Source organism: Mirounga leonina, unplaced genomic scaffold (genome assembly GCF_011800145.1).
Source record: "Mirounga leonina isolate KUSES-001 unplaced genomic scaffold, KU_Mleo_1.0 Mir_150, whole genome shotgun sequence".
Taxonomy (NCBI): domain Eukaryota; kingdom Metazoa; phylum Chordata; class Mammalia; order Carnivora; family Phocidae; genus Mirounga; species Mirounga leonina.
The window spans coordinates 24387251-24399329 of record NW_023270374.1 but is presented as its reverse complement, the minus strand read 5'-3'; the positions used below and the strand labels follow the sequence as shown (position 1 = coordinate 24399329).

At 55.6% G+C, this 12079-nt stretch overlaps 1 protein-coding gene across 1 annotated transcript in view; it reads left to right on the top strand.

Annotated features, from left to right (window-relative positions):
- TCF15 (transcription factor 15) overlaps positions 1 to 7038 on the top strand; it is a 7625-nt gene extending 587 nt beyond the window's left edge. Inside the window, exons 2-3 of the mRNA XM_035005620.1 lie at positions 6 to 355; positions 5162 to 7038. Coding sequence (XP_034861511.1) covers positions 6 to 355; positions 5162 to 5236 — 425 coding nt within the window. The 3' untranslated portion in view covers positions 5237 to 7038. The remainder of the gene's footprint in view (positions 1 to 5; positions 356 to 5161) is intronic.
- The last annotated feature ends 5041 nt before the right edge of the window (positions 7039 to 12079 follow it).

Genomic DNA, 12079 nt, shown 5'->3' with positions numbered 1-12079 from the left:
GGCGGGCGGCGGCGGCGGCGGCGCGGGCCCCGTGGTGGTGGTGCGACAGCGGCAGGCGGCCAACGCGCGGGAGCGGGACCGCACGCAGAGCGTGAACACGGCCTTCACGGCGCTGCGCACGCTCATCCCCACCGAGCCGGTGGACCGCAAGCTGTCCAAGATCGAGACGCTACGCCTGGCGTCCAGCTACATCGCACACCTGGCCAACGTGCTGCTGCTGGGCGACGCGGCCGACGACGGGCAGCCGTGCTTCCGTGCGGCCGGCAGTGCCAAGAGCGCCGTCCCCGCCGCCCCCGACGGCGGCCGCCAGCCGCGCTCCATCTGCACCTTCTGCCTCAGCAACCAGCGCAAAGGGGTGAGTGCGCGGAGCCCCAGGACTGTAGCCGCGGGTCCGGGGCTGGCGGGGGACGGGGCCTCCTAGGGAAGCAGAAGAGGAGCAGAGACCCCAGTGAAGAGAGGGGGAAGCGACAGGAAGTTCGTCGGGGGCCGCGGCGCTCCAAGCCCAGGATTTGTGTGGAACAGAACCACTCACCCAAAGTCCCCCGAACAGAAGTGGTACGGGAAAGCCCAGAGAACGGAGATTGCCCATTGAAGGACACCCCTTTAAGTGAAGGTGTGCTGGGGAAAGAGCGTGAGGAAATAGTTAGAAAGGCCATCATTAAGTTCTTCCCATGCGCGAGGTGCGTTCCTCCTCCTCTTTTACCCTCACAAGAACCGCCAGGCAGGTAGTTATTCTGCCCGTTTTATCACTGATGAGGATCTGAGGCTCAGGGGGTGTGATCGCATGCCCACATTTGCTCACCTGGGAAGCCACAACGCAGGTTCTGTTGCTTGCTGGTCCACGTTGCCATGAACTACCCCTACCAGTAAAATAATTGTCCGCCATCCTAAGACTTGGCGGGAGACTGAGAAGAAAAGGAGACACATATCCCCCACTAAAAGTCTGAGGTAGCCAGCTAATGAGCAGTAGGAGTGAAGAAGGGGGTCTCCCCAAAAGGGATAGAGTGTGGGGGCGAGGTCACTGTTGAGTCAGCTGGATGGAGCTGGAGCTGAGCTCCTGTGGTTTTCCAGATAAGGATGAGAATCAGCATGGTAGGGGGCAGATGGGGTTGAGTAGCTGCTGAGGTTGAAAGGGACACCTGGGTGGCTCAGTCGTTAAGCATCTGCCTTCCGCTCAGGTCATGATCCCAGGAGGCTCAGTCGTTAAGCGTCTGCCTTCGGCTCACGTCATGATTCCAGGGTCCTGGGATCGAGCCCCGCATCGGGCTCCCTGCTACTCCGGAAGTCTGCTTCTCTCCCACTCTCCCTGCTTGTGTTCCCTCTCTTGCTGTCTCTCTTTCTCTGTCAAATAAATAAATCTTAAAAAAGGAAAGGGGGCTCTCCTGGTTGGAAGCAGGTTCTCCTCCCGCTTAGGCCCCAAGGAGCCTGCTTCATCCCCCACATTTCCCTCTCTTGTCCTGGCCTTCTCCTACAGTAGGGAAGCTGGTCTGCGTGACACCTTTGGATTCCAGCAGCTAGCATTTACATCTGGAGATACTGAGGCCGGGGGAGTCCCTGACTGGCCCACAGTCTTTTGGAAAGTGAAAGGGCATGGGGGATTGGAGTCAGGTCTCTGAGTCCCCCATTCTTTGGTTCTTACAGCTGCTCTAGGCCCCCTGCGTTACTCTGTCTTGGGGAAGCTTCTGTGTCCTGGCCCCAGACCATCATCTTCTGACTCATCAGACTCCCAGCCCGGCCTCTCACCCCCATGGCTGCTTCAGATTCCCTGAGTCAGTCGTCTTAGGCTCTGTCTGACTTGTACGCTGCTGCTCCCAGCTGCGGGCCCTGGCCCGTGTTCCGGGCTGGGTGGGGAAGCCAGGTGGGCCTTCATGCATCCAACCTGAGTTGTGAAGGGCTGGCTGGGCCCTCAGTGATAACCCTCTAACTGCCCTTCACCCGTTCCTTCAGTTCAGCCAACCTTATTTACCCAATAGGTGCCTTTTGTTGGCTCTGAGAACATTTCCAGAGAAGCAGGTTGTGGGGTCCCACCCACCACAGTCAGGAACTCCCAGGGCCAGGGCAAGGGAATGGGGATGAAGACAGGGATGCCGCAGTCTCATGGTGGGGAGGCAGAGCACCAAGGGACTGTGGGAGCCCAGAGGAAGCCCCCAGCTAGGGGCTGAATTCCTGACACATGCTTAGGAACAGAGGCAGGCAGATGAGTGGATAGGGAAAGGTGTTCTAGGAACAGGGCACCCCAAGAGTTGGCATCAGGAAAATGATACTGAGAAGGAAAGGGGAAGACATTGAAGGTGGCAGAGCACAGAGGGGAGGCAGTCTTGATGGGCACTGATTTCCTGTGCTAAGCACTCTTCACACATTCTGGTTAAAACCCCTCAGGGGCAATGAGGGAAAGAGGTGCTCTGGTGACCCCCACCTGCCTAGAGATGCTGTCGCTGGATCAGAGACGCTGCCCCTGATGAAGTGAGGGTTTGAACTCAGGCCTGCGCGATTGGGAAGTGGGAAAGGTTATGGGTGGGGAGAGAGGGTGGGGAGCTGGGGAGCTGTAAGTGCAGGCCTGGGGAAAAAGGTGTGTCTGCCATGTGCCCACACCAACAGCAAGGCAGGCTGGGGGGCCTTCTCTGCTGGTTTCAGCCTGTCCCCTGGATCACAGGGACTCACTCGCCTGGGTCTGGCTGTTTCCCCGCGATCCATCTACAGGACCAAGAACCTAGCCAAATTTGGCTGCAGAAGCCATGCTCACCCCCACGGGCTCCCCTGGGAGTAGGCGAGAGGGGCGATCCTGGCCGGCTCTCGCCCCTCGAAGACTCAACTGAGCGAAAACTGACCCTCTCGTGGAGCCACGGCAGGGGCTCCCTTCTGAGCTTTGGGGGCCAGAGAGCTCCAAGGCCCAGACTCTATTGCTTTACTCTGAGCCACCCCCTCCCTCCCACATGGCTGGTCTGAGGATGGGGTCACCAGGGACCACCATGCTCTTGTAGTATCTTTCTGTCTAAGGAGGGGTTAAGTGTGGTCCTCTGTGGTAGAAATAGCAAGTGGGAGATGGAAGGGGGGTTCTTATCTCTACCAATTCCCCCTTTGTCACCTGGGGGCGGAGTTGGATAGGATCCTCTTGTAAGGCCCCCTCCCCAGTTGGTGTACACAGCTCAAGAGCGGACATGGCCAGAGGGTTGGGGGGCGGGGCAAGGAGGCACCATTACCAGATGATGCTGATAATAATACTTGTGACCATCTGTTGAACACTTACTGTGTGCCTGACACGGTGCTAGGACTTTACCTAGGGGAGCGTGGGTCATCCTCACAGTAACTCCACTTCACACGTGGGGAGACGGGCTCAGTGGGGTGAAGTCACTTGCCCGAGGTCCGACGGATAGTCCGTGGCAAAGCAGGGATCAAAGCCCAGATCTGTTTCACTAAAGCCCGACTAATCCTAATCACGGTGCTTCCCAGAGCCCTAGGTGCTGAGTTCCTAGGGGACGGAGAAGCTGGGGCCTAGTCAGGGCCCCTTCTAAGTGCTTTTGGCTGTCTGCAAGCCTCTTTCGCAGCTGCATTTGCAATCGCCTGCGCCCTGGGGTGGCAGTAGAATCATTTTGTCCTCATTTCATAGATGAGGACACTGAAGCTCAGAGAGGTGAACAGTCCCAGCATTAGCTTGAGACCGGGGTCTCCCGATGACTGCCAGACTTGGCGGAGAGGTGGCTCCCCCTGCCCCTGAGGTCATCGAGTGAAAGAGTGGGAGGCGGGTTTTATTATCCCCCAACACTACACCCCCTCCCCCCCCAACGCCTGTCCCCCCTTCCCAGCCACTCCTGCCAGATTTGTCTGAGAAGCCTAAGCCCCAGGCTCTGCTGGGACTGTGGCCTCAGCCCTCAAAATAGCCCTGCCTGTGAATGAACACGTTGTCCCTGGGCCCAGAGAGCCTCGAGGGAGACTGGGCTCACATCTGGATGGATCTGCCCCAACCTGGGCCCAGGGCGGAGGGGGCAGGGGGCAGAGCTCCCAGATGCTAGGCTATTTCTCTAGATGGCTGAGAAAGAGGCCTGTCCTATCATCTCCTAGCCGGCCTCGGTGGGGCCAGCATTGACAGTGGGATTTCAGACACCAGTAGGGTCCTGGAAGCAGAACAGACTGTGGGACAACGCGGATTTCTAGCCCAGCTTTTTTACCCACATCATTCCGTGGCTGGAGGCCTCAACAGAGGGGGTGCTCTAATGTCTGTGACCGCGCTGGGTTACAGTGAGGACGATACCCCCATGCCAGCCCACAGACCACCGGGTAGGGATGGGCCCTGCGGGCCGAGGGACGGGTGGCTTCAGGGCTGCCACCGTGAGCTCATCTTCCAGTGGGCACCACAGATTCGAGCGCAGTAGTCTGCACCTGCTCATGTCGGGCTCAGGGCTGCGCCTGGGGCTGCAGAGTGAAGAACTTTCTCAGCCCCCAGCCTGATGGGGGAACAAAAAGAGACTCTGTCTTCCCCTCCTAAGTTTTCTTCTGCTGATATGTACCCGGAAGTGCTGGGTAATGGCAGGAATAGAGAAACCTTCCCGGGGAGACGGGACCAGAGTGCCTATTCCTGGCAGAGAGGACACCCTGAATGAAGGCAGGGAGGCCAGAAAGCCAGAGTCTGCTTTTGGAGGTTAATGGGTAAGCCACTGGGCATACCGTCGGGCAGTGGGGAGGACCACTGTGGGCTTCGTTTGTTTTGCCCTTTAATATAAAATATCATGATTTAAAATGTATTGGATTTTAAAAAAAAAAAAAAGCAACAAATTACATGAAATGAAATTACAAGAAATGAAAAGGGTAAAAAAGTACATAGTGGTTAAAAAAAAAGAAAAAAAGAGCCTCCCTCCCACCCATCATGCCTCCTCCTCACGAAATCCCTCTCCTCCAGGGAAGCCCGTTAGCAACTTCCCATATGCCCTTCTCTCTAGACATCTCAGCACACAGGAACATTCACTCAGTTCTTGCTTTTGTCCTTCAATGCAGCTATCTCTCCATCATTCCCTGTCAGTCCTGGAGAGTCTCTTCGGCCTTCTGCGGTGGAGAACTGTGTTGTGTGGCTATGATTTATTTATCCAGTCCCCTATTGCTGGACACAGAGGTTAGTTCCAGTGTGCATGGGGACCTGATCGAACTTTCTCTTTCTTCCCTCTTACAGGGTGGCCGTCGTGACCTGGGGGGCAGCTGCTTGAAGGTGAGGGGGGTGGCCCCCCTCCGAGTGCCACGGAGATGAGCCTAGACCCCTGTGGCATTTGTTCCAAGCAGGACCCTGGAGAAGGAGGCCAGAGGCCAGCCACTGGTTAAATAGGGGAGAAGACCCCAGGAGCCCAACCCAAACTTCTTTCATGTTGGGACCAGGGGACAATGGTCTGGGCCCATGACCCTGTGGGCAGGCTCCCTGGGACATCTCCACCGCACCCTCAGAGAGCTATGAGGACCCAGCCAGCCAGCCCCAGACCTGGCTGGTCAGAGACAAGGCTGAACTTCTGGAAAAACAAAGACTATTGGTGACAGAGGATGTGTGCATATCTGTGAATGAGTGTGGGGGTGTGTGTGTGTATATGTGAGAGAGAGAGAGAATTGTTGGGTTTAAAATAAAAAAGTATTTTTAAATAAAAGATGTTCCCAGCTGAAGAACGGGGTTGGGGGAACTAGGGACATCAGAGGTCAGAGGTGGCCCCTCTCCTAGACTGTGCAGAGGCCCGGATGTCACAGGTGCTGCCTTCTGCCTTGGAGGAGGTAGGGCTGGGGGGAAGGCAGGAGGACCCATCTCCAGAAGTCAAGATAACCAGACTTCACAACAGTCTTCTTGAACAGCCCTTAGCTGTCTGGTGCGGTTGGTCAAGAAATATTAATTTTATTTATTTTTGAAAAAGGAATATATTTATCCACATGGTTCAAACTTCAAGAGGTACAAGAAGAAATATGGTGAAGCTTCTCTTCCTCGTGCCCTCCAGCCACCAGCTCTCCCTGCAGGCAGCCTCAGTCACCAGATTTTGTGATCTGTCCCATTCCCAGATTTTGTCCCATTCCCTATGAATAACCAAGCAAGGACAGAAACATGTATATGTTAACTTTCTCCCATTCTTTACACAAACAATAGCGCGTTGTCCATGCTTCCTGCCCCTTGCAGTCTCTCCCTGACCTAAGTCGACTGTCATCCCAAGTCAGCACACAAAGGTAAAGAGTGGCCTCGTCCCTTTAGTGGCTGTGTGTTCCACTTGACGAATGTTCTCTACTGTAACCCGTCCCTTCTCCGTGTTTTCACAGACAGGGCTGTGTAGGCATGCAGTTCCCACATGTGCAAGCAAATGCACTAACGGGATGTTCTTACCCCTGTTTTAGCTGAGATGATTTGGAGGAGCAGTGACCCCCCCCAAAGGCACGCGGCAGGATGATGAGGTGAGGTCTGTCCACCCCCAAAGCCTTCCCTTGCCCCAGAGATACCCCACTGGGGTGCCAGCCCCCCAAGGCCCCGATTCTTCAGCAGGCCTGCGAAGTGAGGGCTGGTGTCTCCCCGTCTCACAGATTCAGCCACGATGGTGACGGGGACAGCTGGGCAGTGCAGCCAAGTGCCCTTGGCTCTCCGACTGGGACAGTCCCTGGGAGGCCAGCATCAGAGGCTCGGGAGGCTGGGGGGAAGGAAGGCAGGGCAGAGAGCGGGGCCAGGTGAGGTGACAGAGCCGGGCAGCCGCCCTTGTCTCTGGGTACACTCATGCTTATTTGGAAAATGAATTTAACAAACACTTTTAATTAGTGTCTACTGACGGATGCCTGGCCAGAGTCCACGCTTGTATCCACTCTGCTCTGCATTTGACCTTTTGACTGAGCCTGAAGCGGGGCTGCCCGTTGTGCCGATCAACAGATTACTGTCCATGCCAGGCTCTGCGCCAGACACCACCGCGGTGAGCCAGACGCACCCCGTCTGCCTCACAGACAAAGACCGCGGCCCCAGGAGAGTAAGGGGGTGGTCAGCCCAGGTTAGAGTGGCCGTGCAACCACCACATTTAACCTCTTTGGCATGAGAAGTGCAGGAAGGAGGGCCCCAAAGGGCGGAGGTCCAGCCTGGGAGAGCTTTCCCCGCACCCTCCACCTCGTGTCCCCAGTGTTCCAGGGACACGGGGCTTGCCTATCCTGTCCCAGTGTAGTCGTGCGTCCCCCGGGGGGAGCTAATTAGGAAAGCACATTGTACTCCCTGTGTCTGCCCAGGGCCAGGCAGCCCCTGGCAAAGCCATAGGAAAGGACTGTGACTTGTCAATGGCAGGAAACCCGGGAGTGGGGACAGAGCAGACCCTTGGGTGCTCGTGGCTGGAGGCCCACTTCTGCCACCAGATTTGCCGAGTGACCCCAGAGAAATCGCTCAACCTCCACCCCGGGCCTCCCTGGGCCCGTCTCTAACCAGCAAGAATAGCTGGGACAGAATGATAATTATCTGTTTGCCTTGTTAAATAGTTTTTAATAGACCATTTTTGCACGGGGTAAGTAATCTCCTCCCTGAAGCCAGTGGCTGGTAACACTTTCCTGTGTGTCCTTCCAAAAGTGCTCTGTCCTGATTTCTAGTTCTGAAAAAGCATCCATCGGTTTCTCTGCTTCTGTTTTCACTGTAAAACATTTAAACGCTGCAAGACCCTAGAAATAGCACCCGTCCCAAAGACAACCACAGTCGACACTGTAATCCTACAGAGTTTTTGTAAAACGGACACTGAAACAAGCATTTACAGCATACTAAGTTACAGCTTTCCCCCGAAGTATAACTCACGCACAGGACAGCGCACCCGCCGGTGAGTGCATAGCTCAACGAGTTTTCACAAGCCACACGCACTCGTGGACCCAGCGTGCAGACCAGGAAGGGTCGGGAGCCCCTCTTGCACGCCTCCTCATGCCGGGTTCTTCCCATTGTATTTCCTGTGAAGTGGATGCACTTACAGAGTTCCTAGCTCAGGAGCTACAAAAGAGACTAAAGCAACAGTCCGTCTCCTTCCTTCCCAGCCACTCCGTTCCTGATCTCCGAGGCAATTACTGTTCATCAGGGTCTTGGGAATGCCTGCAGGAACCGGCTTTGCATATATAGGCAAGCCACATAGACATTGTTTTTCCACGCAAGCCGCAACCTTGCACATACACCGTCCTGCACACAAAAAAGCCCGTGTACGGAGCCACTTCGGACTTGTTCCCAGCTGCTTAGTACTCCATCTCGTGCACTTTCCCGCTTACAGGCTTGCCTGAGCTTCACTCCCGGGTAGCACACAGTTACCATCCGAGCGTTGGTGAGCTGCCAGGCCAGCCCAACACATGAGACTTGGGAGAGGCATAGCCACAGACCGGTCCCTCGGGTGGGCATTTGCCCAACATCCCTGCCCCCAACACCTATGCTTCCCACCTTCAGGATAGGCCAGCCCAGCCAGGATCCCCAAGTCTCCCTGAGTGAGGGCCAACTTGGAGCCAGAGGAGTAACAGGAGCTCAGGGAGGAGAAACCCAGGGCTGTGGGGGTGACCAACTTCAGCCAGACCACCTGGGACCCTGAAGGGGAGGCTTAAATTTCAGGTCTCACTCTCTACCCAAAACTTAGACACTAGGAGCATTGGTGCAAAAATGATAGCCGAGGCCGCCGCTTCACAATGAGGGGACTGAGCCAATCCAGAGGAAGCAGCCTCCCTCAGGTCTCCCAGGGAGTCCCTGGCCTTCCTGGGTCCCTAGGAACCCAAGTATCCCCCCATGACACACAGGGCTCTCTTCCCTAATTTTGCAGTTGCAGGTGGAAGACCTCAAGACATTGCCCATGGCAATGAGGGACACCAAAGCCCAGAGAAGAACAGCAGTGGGCCATGGTTGCGCAGTTTGGGGATCTGAGCAGGACTGAGAATGCAGCACCCCTTCCTCCAGGCAGGGCTCCTCCATTGCATAAGCTCCCCTCGTTGGTCCAACCACTTCTATTTTATGAGGCTCCTGTTAGATTAAAAAACACCACAAAACAGAATTCCAAAAATGTGTGGTATATTTAGCAGGTTAACTCTTAAGCACCCACACACGGTCACAAATACAATGCATTATTGTGAGAACATTAAATAGAGGATTTACAGGGGCGCCTGGGTGGCTCATCAGTGAAGCATCTGCCTACGGCTCAGTCAGTGAAGCATCTGCCTACGGCTCATCTGGGGCCCTAGGATCGAATCCCACATCATCCCACATCGGGGTCCCTGCTCAGCGGGGAGTCTGCTTCCCCTCTGCCCCTCCCCCTGCTCATGCCCTCTCTTTCTCGCTCTCTCAAATAAATAAAATCTTTTTTAAAAAAAATATAAATAAATAGAGGATTTACAAAACTATCAATTTGGGCACTTGGGTGGCTCAGCGTTAAGCGTCTGCCTTCGGCTCAGGTCATGATCCCAGGGTCCTGGGATCGAGTCCCACGTCGGGCTCCCCGATCAGTGCAGAGTCTGCTTCTCCCTCTCCCACTCCCCCTGCTTGTGTTCCTTCTCTCGCTGTTGTCTCTCTCTGTCAAATAAATAAAATCTTAAAAAAAAAAACAACTATCAATTTACGGGACATACATGTAAAGTTGAATGCATCTCCTGCTGTGGATAGGATATCCAAAGTTGAGAGCTGGACAACAAAATGCAGGACGTGACCCTGAACTGAAGGCCGTACTGTGGAGGGATATGCTAGAGAAGACAGGTTACAAAATCAGAATAAGAACAATAGATTGGATAAAAGTACTGTAGCAACGTTCCATTTTCCGAATTTGCTAACAGTATGGTTATGTAAGAGGACATCCTTGTGCTTAAGAAATACACCCTGAAGTATCACTGAGGAACATGACCTAGAGACCATGCTTGGATGGTTCAGGAAAAACATGTGTGAGCAAGGGAAGGATCCTGCCAATGTGGCAAACGGCTCAAACTTGGTGAGTCCAGGTAAAGGGTATATTGGAGTTCTCTGCACCACTTTTCACTTCCCTGGATGTTTGGAAATGATTGCAGAATGAAAAGTTAGAACAAAGTCGACACTTCGGACTGCAAGGATGTGAGGCCTGCCAGATGGTCTCCTGGCCCCCTCGGACTCGCCCTCACTTCAGCTGCTCCACCTGAGGATAGAGAATACCCCTGGTGGACCCAGGCGTCCCTGCCTGTGACTCCCAGGCCCCCGTGCCCTTTGGGAGGCTAGGGTGGTCCCAGTGCCCGAGCCTCCTGCCACCATGATTTATGTCCCTGTGAGCCTCAGCAGCTGTGTGCACGGTCCCGCCCAGCAGCCTGCTGGGGGACCAGGTTTGCTTCTCAGCGTATCTAATCCAGACCAGACTTGCAGAGCCCACGGGCCTGGGATCAGGCTCCCAGGGGGCCAGGGTCAGAGGGCAGGCCAACAGGGCCTGGAAACCGGGGCGGTGCTGAGGGTGAACTGGCTGGAAAGCAGGAGCCCTGGCCTGGGTTAGCCCAGTGGCCGCTCCTGTGTGACCTGGGCTCGCTATCTTCCCCTGTCTGCTCAAGCACAGACTCCTGGAGGTTCTCAGTGGAATGGCCTCTGGAGCTGATCTCCTTGGAGCCCTTCAGGTCACCAATGGGGAAACTGAGGCCCGGAGAAGGCAAGGCACATCCCCAATGTCCTAGTGAGTCAGAGATGAGCCAGAACCAGATTCCATGTGTCCCAGTCACTGTTTTCATTGCCTGGTGACACATTCCAGAGCAGAGATAAGCATGAGAGGGAGTGACTTTGATGGGGCTCACCAGTCAGAGGCATTGCTCCGAGAGCCTTACACGCACGGCCTCGCTTAATCTAGGCCGCAGCCTGCCTAGCTAGGTTCTCTCGTCATCCTCATTTCACAGTCTAGAAAGCCAAGTCCAAGGCCATCCAGCTAAGTGATGGCATAGCCGTAATGTGAATCCAGGGGGTCTGGCTCCAGCTCCCATGGCCTGAGCCACAGAGAGGAGGTAAAACTCATCAGGAGGCATAGGATAGAATTTAACATCATAGACCAGCTGCGGGTAGGTGGCTTGGCCTGTCAGTCAGTCAGTCAACAAACCTGTGTTGAACTGCTCTCTGGACCACACAAGACTCTAGGGATGATCAGAGAATAAGACAGATGTGGTACCCGCCCTCGTGGAGGCCACAGTCTATCAAAAAAGCAGACCCTGAGCAAATAAAAATGTGACCGGTGCTTCCAAGGCATGGGTGGGGGGTGTCTGGGAGAGACTACAGGAAACGGGTGATGCTCTGAGGCCAGAGAAGGCTTTGCCGGGTGTGAAAGGCTCTGCAAAGTTGTCTAGCCCACCCTGCACCAGATGAACGATGGGGCACCTGTGGGTCCCAAGGCCCCCCCGAACGTAACCCGATAATCCCTGACACATCTCGCTGAGCACCCAGAGCAGCTCTGTGAAGTAGCCAAACACAGCGGTGAGCTATGGTGGGCAGAGGGGAACGATGAGAGGTGAGCGCCAGGCGGTTTGAGCGTTGTAACCCATTTACTGCTCCCCACTCCAGCCAGGCAGGACTGTTAGCATCCTCGCGGCTCCCCCAGGTCACACGGCGTCCAGAGCCCACCCTCTTCGCCTCCTTCCTCTCCTGCCCAGGCGCTAACTAACAGCTGAGGTTTTGAGGCAGAAGGCAACTCCCCCGAGGCCACAGAGCCCGCCGGAGCCTCTGCCCGCCGCCCCCTCGGGCGGCCACCTGCCACCGTCGTACAGCATCCCCAGTGCGGGACAGGACGCAGGGCCAGCACAAAGGGGGTGCCCAGCAGATACCTGCCGAAGGACCCAGAGGCATCGCACTGTCTCACTCAGTCTGCACACCACACTGCAAGGCCCATTTTACCACGTCCCAGAGGGTGCTCATAAAGAAGCAGCGGCCGGCCTGAGGTCCCCCAGCTAGGAGGGCAGTCGCGCCTCGAACCCAGATCTGTGGTTCATCCCGTCTGCAGAAAACCCAAGCGGCCTGGAAGCTCAGAACGTACTGGCAACAAGCCTTGAACCGAAGAGGAGAGCGGGATGGGCCCAGAGCTTAGGGAGGAGGAAAGGCGCTGACCAGCTGGTAACTCCGTGGGAACGTCTCTTGCCCCCCAACCCCACCCCACCCCAGTTGGTCCCC